Source organism: Microchirus variegatus, assembly GCF_963457635.1.
Source record: "Microchirus variegatus genome assembly, chromosome: 15".
Classification (NCBI taxonomy): domain Eukaryota; kingdom Metazoa; phylum Chordata; class Actinopteri; order Pleuronectiformes; family Soleidae; genus Microchirus; species Microchirus variegatus.
Genome location: NC_139816.1, coordinates 20,350,169 through 20,363,480, shown reverse-complemented (window position 1 = coordinate 20,363,480; position 13,312 = coordinate 20,350,169). Strand labels below are relative to the sequence as shown.

The window sequence follows — 13,312 nt, the reverse complement described above, 5'->3', positions numbered from 1 at the left end:
TAGTGTTTTGGCCAGGAATTCAATTGCTTAATGTACTTGCTGACCAATTCAAAACTACACAGAGAAGGTACTCAACAATACTATTTCTTCACTTCTACTTCTTTCTCTGAAGGCAGTTTTTTAATATCTTCACAGTTGTTTTATCATAACTGGGCCTCAACAGATACTGAAGCCATGTATCGGGCTCAGTAAGAACCACACTGTGCCAACTGAGCCATACAGACCCACAGCTGAGCTGCTGTAGTGTGTGAAAGAGAGACAAAAAAAAAAAGAAACACAGAGAGAGAAAGAGAGACGAGAGGTGAACCCTTCTCCTATGGAGCCACTGTTAATTTGACCAATTTGATTCAGTTGGCCCAGGCTGGAGATGGTGTGATTAAATCTACCCAGGTCACCAACGAGGGTGAAAGCAATTACTTTACAAAAAAATAGAGTGAGGGGGGGGGGAAGGAGAAGGGGACATGCTGCTTTTCTTCTCTGCCACCATCTTCTCCCCCCCCCCACCTCACCAGGCCAGACAGCAGACGAAGAGCTCTTCTCTTTCCATTTTTTTTCTTTCCCTGTTTTTATCGCTGTAAATGATCGGTGGCCGTCGTTAAAGTGAGTGGGTCACCGAGGGCCAGTTTATCAAGGTCAGGGTGGAGGATGGAACTCACACACACACACACACACACACAGACACACACACAGGCACAATCTTTAAGCGATCCCCTGGATCCCCTTTTTGTCGTCTGTCACACTTTAGTTCCTTTTCACTTTATTACAGTGGGATCAGCTTTGAGCTTTAGGATCTGTGCTGTCTGCATAAACAGTTCCAGTAATAGCTGGCGTCTCATCTCATTGTCACTCCACCTGATGAACATCGTTTTTGTTTTCTTAAGCCGAGCCCACCGAAGCTGCTTTGCTAATATTTGATTTGAAGTCGACAGCTGGATTTAATTGAGGGGCCTAAATGGCTCTCATATAACGATGATGTTCTCCATTCCACTGCAGTTTTATGCAGATGAGCACATTACTTTAATGGTCGGCGTTTACCAGGGGAAGCAAGAAAGGATAGATGTGGAGAAACAGAGCAAGAGAGGGAGCGAGAGAACAGAGGCCCTCTCCCCTCTTTAATTTCACACACCCGAGCCAGATGGCTCTTTTCTTGCATGAGATTAGAAGATGTTTCTGATTCACAGTGTCGCTTTCTGGGAAAATTAATATTTCAGGATAAACTGTTTTTGTTTTTGGTATGTGTGTAAGCTCCTCCCTCTATGTCCAATAGGGGAGGATGGATCTTGTTGACGGATCGCAGGTAAAGCGCCGGAAGGCGGATGCTGCTTCACCAGCGTGATGAAGCTGATGTTAATTGTTGACGCTCGGGAGGTGAACGAGGCCGTACTGAGTAATTATTAAGTTGACAAGCGAAAAAAGAAAAGAAAACAAGCAAATAAAGAGACATTGATGAACAAAAAAGAACAATGATGGGAAAATCAGTAGTATATTATTGTCAAGTCTGTGATTGTGCCTCAGATGTGAGTTCATCAGTTCAACGTACATGGAGAAGTCTCTCTCTCTCGCTCTCTCTCTCTCTCTCTCTGTGAAGGGCAGCAATGATAATAAACAAGGCAATTATCATTTCCCATCCATAAATTAGCATCTGCTGGTTAAATAGAGAGGATTTCAGCAGTGGGTGGCACATGACCAGCTGGCTACAGTATCAGGTGTCGCTGTGGCTGCATGGCAGGATTAGCTCCACAGTGATTTTGTGTCACTTGTGGACCCCCCCCCCCCCCCCCAAAAAAAATAAAAAAATAAATAAACACTGAGGCAAATGGTTGGAGGAAGTTTTTTTTTTCTTACTGTGGTCGTGTGCATTAACCCCAACAGCACTGATGAATGCACACATGGTAATGTGTTGCTCCATGGCACGAATGCTGATGTACTGACCTTTGGCAGTGATGATGTCGCTGGTGATAATGTGTTTGTTTGTGTTTATTTGTATCTTTGTGAGGTCCAAAAATGAACAAACCTATCTTTGTGAGGACATTTTGACCTTGTGGGGACATTTTATCTGGGCCCCACACATTTAAAGGACTTTTTAGGGTAAGGGTTTGAGTATTAGGATTAGAATTGGTTTTGGTTAGGGTTAGGGCTTTGGCACTTAGTTGTGATGGTTAAGGTTAAGGGGTTAAGGAATGCGATGTGTCCTCCCTATATATAAAAAAAAAACACATTTGGGTGTGTATGTCTGTCCATCACGTCTCACATCAAGATAATGATCAAATTGTTTCTGCCTGTCACTAAAGCTACTCCCCCCATCTCTTTCCTCCCTGATTCCCCCGCCTCTCTTTCCACTTATCTCCTCCTCTTTCCTCCTCTTTCCATCATTCCTATTTTCTCTTCCTCACCCACATTTTCTTCTGTCTGCCCACAACAACATTTTCTTTATTTCTCCCCGTCTTCCCTTTCTTTCTTCGCTCGTTTTAGATGGAACATCCTGGGTCTGCAGGGGGCGTTGCTGAGTCACTTTCTGGAGCCGGTGTACCTGCACAGCGTGACTGTCGGCAGCCTGCGCCACACAGGCCACCTGGGCCGCGTTTTGAACCAGAGGCAGGAGCGCCTCGGCCCGCTGCCCACCACATACAGACGTAACCAGCCCCTGCTCAGCGGTACGACTATGACACACAGTCTGACATTGTGATTTAGTGGGAAAACATCAAGAATATGAAGATGCCATTGTCAAAATCAGCTCAGAGTCCTTAGTAACAGCTGTAGTCTATCTGGGTTTTTTTCTTTCTCTGCTCAGGACTGGAAGTCTGTGTTTCCTCAAAGTGTTACGATGGTTAAACAAGTGCACACGTTTTAAAGACACTGAAAACTTTGCATGATCCCAAGGAGCAACTGAAATCAAATGACCTGAATTTGTCACATTTGTTGAAAAGTGACGGGAATAGTTATAAATGTTATAGAATAGAACACAGTGACATGTAGTCAGTGTGAAACGTGTTCAGCAGTAGAGTCTGAGGAGGATCCAGACGAGGGAGTGGTGCCTGGCTTGAACATGCAGTCAGCAGCTCTCTTGCGCATTCAAAACCTGGAGTTTTTCCATGCTGCGTTCTCAAATGACATTATCTTGAGGTTAGACATAGGGAGATTGGGGGCAAACCTCTGGAGAATGTCCAAAGCAACTTTTACAGACTTTCACATACACACACACAACCTGCTGGTAATGTCCACACTTGAAAGCCAATTCTGACTTCTGTCAAATAATTTTTAAGTGTCTTGCTATGGCGAGTAGGTGCTTCGGTAGGTGTTTTTTGTGTTTCTGTAGTTCCAAAATAACTTGTCCCAGCTGTTCTATTTTTTGGTACCTTTTCCTTGGGTACCAGAGTAATCTTGATGGTGGAGCTAGACCCATGACAGTCAGTTGATTGGGCGACGTTCAATGTCAATCAATCAAATTTTATTTGTATAGCCCACAGTTTAAAAAACATAGTTTGTCTCACAGGACTTCACAGGGTTGGTAATATCCTCTGTCCTTAGACCTTCAACCAGGGTAAAGAAAAACTACCAGAGAAAAAACCCTTATAACGGGAAAAAAAGGTAGAAACTTTAGGGAGAACCACAGGTGAGGGATCCACTTCCTGGACGGACAGACGTGCAGTAGATGTTACCCTAAACATACAATACACAATTACAAAGAATAGAAAATAAAAAAAGTCTTTAAATGCCAGGATCCATCTGGATCACTGGGTTTGTCGCAGCCTGCCTCAATGTCCTTGTTCGTTGTTGTTGCACCAGTACAATGTCATGCTACGTATCTCGCTGATGCAGCCATTCGGCTACCAAGTAAAGGTACTGTTCTCAGTCGAAACACAAGCCTGACCAAGGGTTTTACCATTCAAACCGTAGCATACTGTACTAAACTGAACTGTACCATGATGGAAACACACCAGTAGAGCAAGAACTGAGGTTCAGGTGCAGACTAGTGATGAATCAGGAACCATTTTGTCTATTACAAATCACCGACATGATTCTGAAACTCTGGCTCAGCATTTGAGCAAATTGTCTTTCAACCAGAAAGTCAGCTAATGTACATGCCAATGTGTCCCTGGGCAAGGCATTTAAGCCAACATTGCTCCTGATGGCTTTGCCAGCAGTGTGTGATTGGGTATGCAAGATGTGTGATCGAAAAGGTGAGTGAATGTGTGAGTGAATGTGTGAGTGAATGTGTGAGTGAATGTGTGAGTGAATGTGTGAGTGAATGGGTCAGAATTGCAGTGTGAAGCAGTTGAGTGGTCATGGAGCCAAGAAAAGCACTAAAAAATACAGATAATTTTAAGGTATAAGTTTTGCATAGTTTTACAGCATAGTACTTTTCTTCTTACATTTTTGAGATGTTGATACTGCAATAACGCACAAGTAACATAGATTAAATTAGTTTCAAATATAAGTTTTAATACACTGAATCAAACGCGCTATAATTCCTACATTAGGAAATACACACATTTATACAAACTTGTGCTTTTTGAATATTTTACGGCCTACAAGATGTCTCGTGAATGATTGTTCCCTCTTTTCCATTTCTGCAAAGACAGGTTGACATATCGTGCCTTCTTGTTTACATACCGCCCATAAACACGTAGAGATACTTTGTCAAATGTATACAGTGTCTATTTTCAAAGATTTCCCGGCAACAAAGATGTCAGCTCCAGACCAAATCAATCACAAGCCGACCCACTCGCACAGACTAAACAATCCCATGTACTCCCTGCTTTTTTACAGTGACACTGTACCAGTCAGACAACCAACAGCGAAGAAGTTGTCTGCTATTTCTGCCTCCGGGGCTCCACTGAGACCCCGGGCTTTTGTTTGTAGTGAACATGAATACTGAATGACACCCAACTTGTAGAAACTGCATCAGGCATCACAGATCTAGGCCACTAAGAGAAGCGGGGAAACAGAGACGCACGCAACACAATGTAGGGCGCATTTTATTGCTAGGGATCATTGATAAGAACAAAGACTGGTGACAAAAACACATTATATCCTGACAAATGCACACAATGGGATAAAAAATCCAAATTTAATGCCAGAGTTTTTTTTTTTGTCAGTTTTCGAGTGAACTTATTGAAGGGCACAGGAAGTCTTTGTGTTGTGGGGCTCTGCTCCGGGTAATTGGCTGCCTTGAGGATGAATACTTTGTGAGGCCTATCCTCATCAAGATTGATAATTGTGCTGAATTGTCCTCTGGTGATGATAGCGGTGATGATTTTTTTTTTTTTTTTTTTTTTATTGAATCCCTTGATCACTGCCCCATGAGCATTTCTCATGATTTGAATGGAGTCATTTGACTTATTGGGCATCAAGGTTTTGGTTTTAAATTTTACAAGCTGTAGTTTATATCGGTTGAATCATGGTCCAGTATGATCCATTTGTTCATCATTCATACTTACTTTGTTAGAATATTAAGTTAGTCACGCCAAAAACTCAGAGTAAGTGCACAGTTTGTTCAATGATAATGTGCCTATTTCCTCCATTAACACAAAAAGGATGCTGCCAAACATCCTGTATACACTGTTTCTCAGTTAGTTGATTATTTATGTCACTAAATTACTTCCGTAGACCTGACCCATTTCCTGATATAAATACAAAATGTTATAAAAAAATAAATAAAGGATAGTATTTGTCTGCAAAATAATTTCACCTTGGTTGACACCAAATTCAAAGTCTTTTGAAGGACTTTCCATGACCAATTTCCTCAAGTCTAATGTGCTGATGCAGCTTAAGATGGTAGGGAAACTAAATATTGATGTTTGTTTTGTGTAGGCCGTGTATACGTACATCAAGCAATGCAGGGCGCAGGAAACTGTAGGTGGCGTAGTAACAAACAAGTGCACATCGGCGACAGAAGACATTTACCTAAATGTCAACTTTTTATGACCCATGTGTATTTTGGGCGATTTTCCCCCCCAAAAATATCTAATTCACAAACTTTCAATGATTTCAAGGACCTGGATGAACCGTCTAAATATTACAAACTAGACTTCTCAAGTCAAGTATGTTTCAACAGTTATTGTGTGTTGACTGTCTTTGCCATTAAATTGGACTAATGTCCTTTTCCGAGTAGAATCACGAGCAGGAAACTGGTCTTCCTCCACAACACTAGGTGGCGATGTGCTCCCATTCAGCTTGTTGGTATTAGGCATTTCCCAGTTGACCTACAGACAAAAACAACCATAAGCTATCAGTTTGCATATTTTGTCTTTGGAATGCACATTAACTGCAAACTATTAAATTATTATATAAGCTAATAGAGCATAAGGTTTGGAATTAGCCACATTTGTCTTGCTGTTCTTTTAATATTTCCGGGTCAAAGCCTGAGGTTGGGAACTGTCGAGCATGTGTATAGAGGACCTCAGCCATCTTTAATCCGACTGAAGCTATACATGCAGTAGTAATTTGACTCTCAATGACATTATCTAGGTGTGATGCGGCAACTTTGAAATAGTCTCTTCTGTCTCCTGCAAATGCTCTGTCCTCTCATTTTCACAGAGATTGTGTCCCAAACAGTCAGGTCTTTGCATCTGCACTGCCTTGAGTAGCAACAGTCTATTGAAGGGTAGAAGGGTGAAAGAAGGGGAGGAGACGAGATGGAGGACGACGGACGGAGAGTGGAGATGGCCCTACACCAAATCAATGTAATCACAGTCCTTATCAGACAGCCATTCAATCTGAAGGGAGCTCGGGGAGAGAGAGAGAGTGAGAAAGGTGAGGCTGAGGAGAGGAGTGAGAGACAGCAAGTCAGGAATGGAATGAAAAAAAGAGCTTTGCTTGCATTCAGATGTCTGTGTGCAGATCTGCACCCACCTCCCTCTCATCTCCTCCTCCGTCCTTTCATCGACTCTGATGAGCTCCGTGCTATTGTGTGTCCAGGGTTATTTAAAAGCAAACACCCCTGGTGGAAATTCCCAGGGAGCCCCTCTCTTATCACAAGCAGCCAAAGCAGCCACACCTGAACCCCCGAGGACCAAACACATTGACAGACTAACGTGTCCTTCGCGCTCGTCCTTGCTGTTCAGTGTCTTCAGAAACTGGCGAAGCTTTGTCCTTTTTTGGATAAAAGAAATCCGAACAACAAAAGATAATGTAAACATTAATAAATGGTTGGGGTTTTTTTTTTGCTCTTGGCTGAGAAATAATACTCTTTTCACACCTACACTCCACTGTGATGTGATACTGTATGTATTCACAGTGATTTAATGGCATCATTTCACATTTGAACAGCTTTAAAGACCAGTGTGTAGGATTTAGTGGCATCCAGGGGTGAAGTTGCATATTGCAGCTTAAGGTGCTTTTCCATTATACAGTTCAAGCACAACTTGGTTCGACTCGACTTGGTTCGGTATCAGGCATGTCCTTTTCCATTACTATAGTACCTCCACAACCTGGGCGGGGTTGTCATAGCATGGCTGCACTAAATTGCTCTAACGTCGCTTTATAGGCAACCCAAACAAACAAACTGAATCATTAGAATCAGTTAATTAAAAAGATTCAGCTCACGATCGCTGGCTTTTGGCAGTGCTATCACTAAATACACCAGACCCTTTTGGTTTAGTGGCTAGCTGCGGTGACGTTGTCCCGAAAATGTGACTTACCTCAGTACAAAAATGCACAGAAAAACTTGTCTCTTTATTTATAATTCCTAAAGATGAGGAATTGAGGTTACCAAATATGGTGAAAATGTCACCTCTGAACATGGTTTTTAAGCAAGCACCACAGCAGATCAGAGATTTGTGTCCAAGTAACCCAATCAATGGGGAGCAATGGGGATTGGTACTCCATTTCAACTAGGCCATGGGCTGCCCCTCATTATGTCCGAGTATCCTCCATAAAAATGATGTTTGTAGAACGTGTGTGTGCGTGAGTGTGTGTGTTCAGCTCCTGCAGTGGACACGCCCCAGTGTATAAATTTAAGCTTTTTTTTTTTTTAAATTCTAATTTCGATTTTTTTATCATTCAAATTTGGCATGGTGGTTTGTACCGCATTTTCATGTGGGGTGACAAAATAAGAAGATATATTTTGCATTACTTTACGCACATTTGAAGTCATAAATATGTGTAATGTATGGCTATGAATCCCTTATTCTGCTTCTTTCATGTGTGCCAAACACTTCCCAGAAGAGAAATTGATCAAGGCTTCAATGAGGGAAAAATCAAACTGGCTATTAGAGAAACAGTGAAGTCAACTCTATTCAATGGATGAAATGAGCCATGAATGGAGCAGGAGAAAAGAAGAAGGCAGGATGGATCGGGGGGGTCTTTTGTTCAAAGTGTTGTGTCTGCACAAGAGAGAGGAGATGGGTAATAAGAGACTTGGAGGATTGTTTCCATGGCAGGCAATTCATTCCAGCTCTGAGGTGCTACAGAAGAGAAGAGCTGAGATTGGTGAATAAAGGAGTGAGGATGGGGAAAATGACTGTGGCAAGACGGAAGATGATCTGCAGGCATGTACTGTGATATTGTACATCAGGTATTGTACTATAACAAGCTGTCTGTCAGACGGCGAGATCAGAGGCAACTGTTGTTCAGTCCTCGTAGAGAATCTGTCTGCTGATTCTCTGTGAAGCCTCCTGATATAACAAATAACTGGGTTGAGAGTGAAGGTGAAATCCAAGACAGCGCTTCCTTCCTGAAGACAGTTTTACAGAGTGAGTGTGGATTTAACGCTAGAGCAGCACTTAGCTGTCACCCATTGTTAGCACAGATGTTACATGAAAACGTGTCTGTGACAGTGTGACACATATTGCACACAACAGTTCTCCCACTGCACCTTTTTCATTTATAAGCAAAAAAAGAAAAAAGTATTTCTGTTATAAATTGGAGTTATTTCCCCAATCTACAACCTGCAATCTAATGGGCAGTTTGCGTCTTCCTTTATTTTTATTATTATAGTTTCTTGCATTATTATTTATTCTAACTGTAGTTAGATCCCAAGCAGCGACTGGTGCGAAGGCCCAATTGTATCCACTGTCAGAGACCTACATACCAAGCATACCAGGCAAGCATAAAGCCCCCTAATACATCCTAGAAGTGTTGCTGCATGACCCCCAAAAAACAAAAATAACAAGTGGACCCCTGGTAGCCGACATCCAACATCCATGAAGACCCTAGAAACCCACTGCTTCATTTAGATCCACTTTTTCAAGTCAGCGACAGTGTTAAGACCCACCCAACAACTGTTTTTGTGCATAGTTTTAAGTTGTCCGTGTTTAAAAACAAATGTTCATGAAGTTTGATCAGCACTGATTGCATTTTAATGCAGGCGTATGGTGTACAGGTGATCAGGGTGGGGAGGGATGATGAAGGACCCCAATTAGCTTCTTTGCCTGGGGCCCCCCAGAGTCGAGTGTCACCTCTGTCCGCTATGATTGTTATCGTCATCTTTTTTCTTTATCTTTCACTTACCCTTTTAATGCACTTTCGCACAAAAACATCAGGACCTGCAGAAATTGCAATCTGAGTTTTAGGGCAACTTGATGAATTGGAGTTAAAAACTAGAAAAGGGCATTTCTCCAACAAAAATAACCCATGCGAGCTCATGAAAGTATTCACTGCATGTTGAACTAGTGGGAGCAGCTACAGCTAACGAGATGCATTCAAAGATCTTGGTACATTTCATCACTTCTGCGGAATCTACAGCATGTTGAGCTAAGAGAAGCAGCTTCAAGATGCATTCAAGGAACCTTTTAAATTGTATTACTTTTGCAAACACACATGAAGTCCACTAAGTAAATGCTTGCTGCCATCTTGTAATAATAGTTGCACCACAAATGAGGTACAGGCACTGGAGTAGATTTGTTTTCATTCATTCATTCATTCATACATGCAATAATTGATATTTTTTTGGGATCTTCATATATTATGAATAGTCACAATAACAAGTAACTGATTAACTTATACTTATAATCAGATACTCATGCCATACCCTATTAAAAACACATTTTCAGGGCCATGCAATGGCCATTGTGGTCGCTCCACGTCCCAAACCCTTGCAGCCCTAGTTATTAATGGGTAAAACCATTCTCGGTAGGACTACCATTTTGACTTTGCATTGCATGTTTTCTCTAAGTACTACAATCCTCCCACAGGCCAAATACATCCAGACTGGGGTACATTTTAATTGGACACACAAAATTTACTGTAAACTATCCAGCCACTTTATCAGGTACACAGGACACCCAATAACATGGCAGGAGCGGCTTCTGCAGCCCATCTACTTTAAGTTTTGATGGGTTATGCGTTCAGAGATGGTCTTCTGCATACCACTGTTGTAACAAGAGGTTATTTGAGTAAACGTTGTGAGTTACTCTTGCCTATATATCTTGAACCACTCTGGCCTTTCTCTTTGGCATCAACAACCATGCCACATTCAAAGTCACTTTAATCATCTTTCATTCCCATTTTAGTCATCAGTATGAACATCAGTAATCTTGACCATGTCTACATGCCTAAATTCATCAAAGCTTTCCATTTGAGAGACCCAGAAAATGGAGGGATTCCGGCTCCTATTAAACACCTATGGTGACCTCTTGGACATCCTCCTTAGGCCAAGCACCCCATGTCCAGTTGCTGCTCTCCATTTCCCTCAATCTCTATTCCTCTCCCCTCACTGATGGCTTGGCGTGCTTTTGTTATGGAGGCAAATCATTGATGTTTGTGACTAGAGATCATATTTGCAGCCAACACTCAAACACTGTTAACTGTAGAGACACATGCAGGAGCAGACACAACAGGAATACATTGCTTCGGTGCTCAAAGGTCCTCCTGTTCTCCCTCCCTCCTTCCCCTCCCTCCCTCTCTCTCTCTCTCTGAGGGTGTATCAAAGCTTCATATAAACAGCCCTGCAGTTTCAGGTCCAGGTTGACTTGGCTTTTGCAGCGCTGCAAAACTTTATGTCTGCCATTAGCCTCAGGAAGAGAGTGAGGGAAGGGTGAAGGAAGGTTAAACGAAACAGCACAGCGGAGGTTTGAAAGTTAAAAAAAACAAAAAAACACACAACACATTGTTTCACATTTTCATTCAGATACTCAGCAATGAATCACATTTTGAAACACTTTCATCTAATGTTTTGCATCTGGATCACGCGTGGAGTAGATACGGTGAAACAACCCACATCAATTCACTCTCTCTGCCGCTTTGTCATCCCCGCAGGGCTGAGCAGTGCCGAGTATCAGCAGCCGGGTAAGGCCTCGTGTGTGAGCGTCAACTGGACGCTGGGTGACGCACAGCTGGAGGTGGTCAGCACTGCCACGGGACGGAGACGGGACACAGGGACTCCCTCGCGTCTCTGCAAACATGCACTGTTCACCCGCTGGAGTAGACTCTACCGCAAGGTGAGGGCAGGCGGAGGGAAGGTAACATCTGAGCAGAGCAGACTAAATGAAATTTACCAAAAAGGACTCTTTAAAGACTTTAAACACTTTAGGTTAGAGGCTCAATTTGAGGCAGCCGGGAAAATACAAAGACGGTGTAAGGTGGCAGGCAGTTGGAGCATTTCCAATATGTGCAGGAGCATGAAACGATCTCAGCTTAGTCATCAGTGTGCACAGAGACCTAAGAGGAGTAATCAAAAAAAACAAAACACAGGGAGCATTTGGCTTGCTTTGTAGAAACCTGATAAAACCAGAAACAAAACTGACCTGATTTGAAGCCAATTGTCAGCCTAACCTACACTGTCATAACGGTGTAAAATTATCCAAGTGACTCCATGATCCATGTTCAGATACTGAGTTTATAGTACAAAAAAATGTAGTAAGAATTCTGATAGAACCAGTGGCTTCCCAGATTCTACACTAAAGTCTTTTCTCACAGTAAGCAGTTTTTTTACAGTAGAAGAAGCACAGCGGTAACATTCCTAGGTTTTGCAGCTCTATTACCAGCATGCACAATTCTTGTTAATGTCAATAAACAATAAAATATTTCAGTAAATAAAAGATCCCAGACGATGTTATTGATGGTCACAACTATCTATTTATTCAAATACTTTGTTCTAAATATTATATCTAACTAACTAAAAACTACACTTAGGTTACAAGAACAGCCTGATGCACTGACACTCATTTTCACTGAAAACATGGCTGCCAGCAGGGACACAAAGAAAGCCACTTTATTTTGCCATTAGAGCTGCAACTGCCGATTATTTTCAGAACGGATTAATCTGTCGTTTATTTTCTCAATTAATCGTTTGGTAAATAAAATGTCAAAAAATGTTCAAAAAAAATAATGATAAGTGTATGTCAAACCCGGAAATGATGACGTTCTCGAATGTCTTGGACAACACAAGAACATCGTCAAACCAAAATGATTCAGTTTGAATGATTTTCTTTATTGTGTGGAGCAAAGAAATTAGGGAAATATTCACATTTAAGAATCTTAAACAATCAGAAATCTTGTTTTAATACTGGGAAAAGCTTCAAACCGATTAATCGATTGTCAAAATAGTTTACGATTAATTAAGCAATTGATTAATCGATTATTAATCAGCTCTACTTGCCATTAGACATCAATGTTTTTAGCCAACAGGAACTGCAGGAGCTGCTGGTTTACTGCTGCCTCTTTGTGTCATTCAATTAAAACCAAAAAACCACGAAAGTCACAAAATAAATCATCTGAAGTTACTGATGGAACCAGCTGATGCTAAACGATACCTGGATGCTATTGAGTACAAACACAGATTATCTCTATGGTAAAACATCAGTTTCAAATTGTAAAAGGCTGTCTAATGGCAAGCTAAAGCAGCAATTGTTTTCCCTGTGTCCTGTTTTAAGCTTGTGCAGGGAGGGAAGCGAAGCTCAGTCAGCACCACACTCCAAAGATGAACACTTTAATCGGCGTGAGCACAAACAATAATCACATGTTTCATCAGACTGCTTTACTATTCACTCAGATCAGGACTCGTGTGCACACACAGACACGTGTGCGCGTATTAAACTCGGTCACAGAGCCGCGTGGCTGCAGGTTAACGCTCTGTTAAGGATATGGGGAATTTCCTCTCTGCCGTAGATAATTTTGTCACCCCAGCAACATCTGCTGTCCATGCGGCTTATCAAAACCTGGCAGCATGGATCTTTAACGGCGGCACGCAGACCCCAGCCGCTGTACTTTCATTTCCATTCTGAAACTTTATGTAACAGACACTGCCTGCGTCGCCAAATGGCGGCCGTTAAAGCATAATGACTGTGAAACCATAATTATTTGGAGGAGTACTCGAGGAGGCCCCCGCCCTAACTGCTCCCCGCGCGCTGCATATAGGGGCCACGCAAGA

The 13,312-nt window shown here is 42.1% G+C and overlaps 1 protein-coding gene across 1 annotated transcript in view; it reads left to right on the top strand.

Annotated features, from left to right (window-relative positions):
* The window catches only part of adarb2 (adenosine deaminase RNA specific B2 (inactive)), a gene marked incomplete at both ends in the record, with an annotated part of 213,178 nt that overhangs the window by 199,282 nt on the left and 584 nt on the right, over positions 1-13,312 (top strand). The window contains 2 exons of the mRNA XM_083901602.1: positions 2,473-2,654; positions 11,200-11,381. Of these exons, the coding sequence (XP_083757728.1) occupies positions 2,473-2,654; positions 11,200-11,381 (364 nt within the window). The remainder of the gene's footprint in view (positions 1-2,472; positions 2,655-11,199; positions 11,382-13,312) is intronic.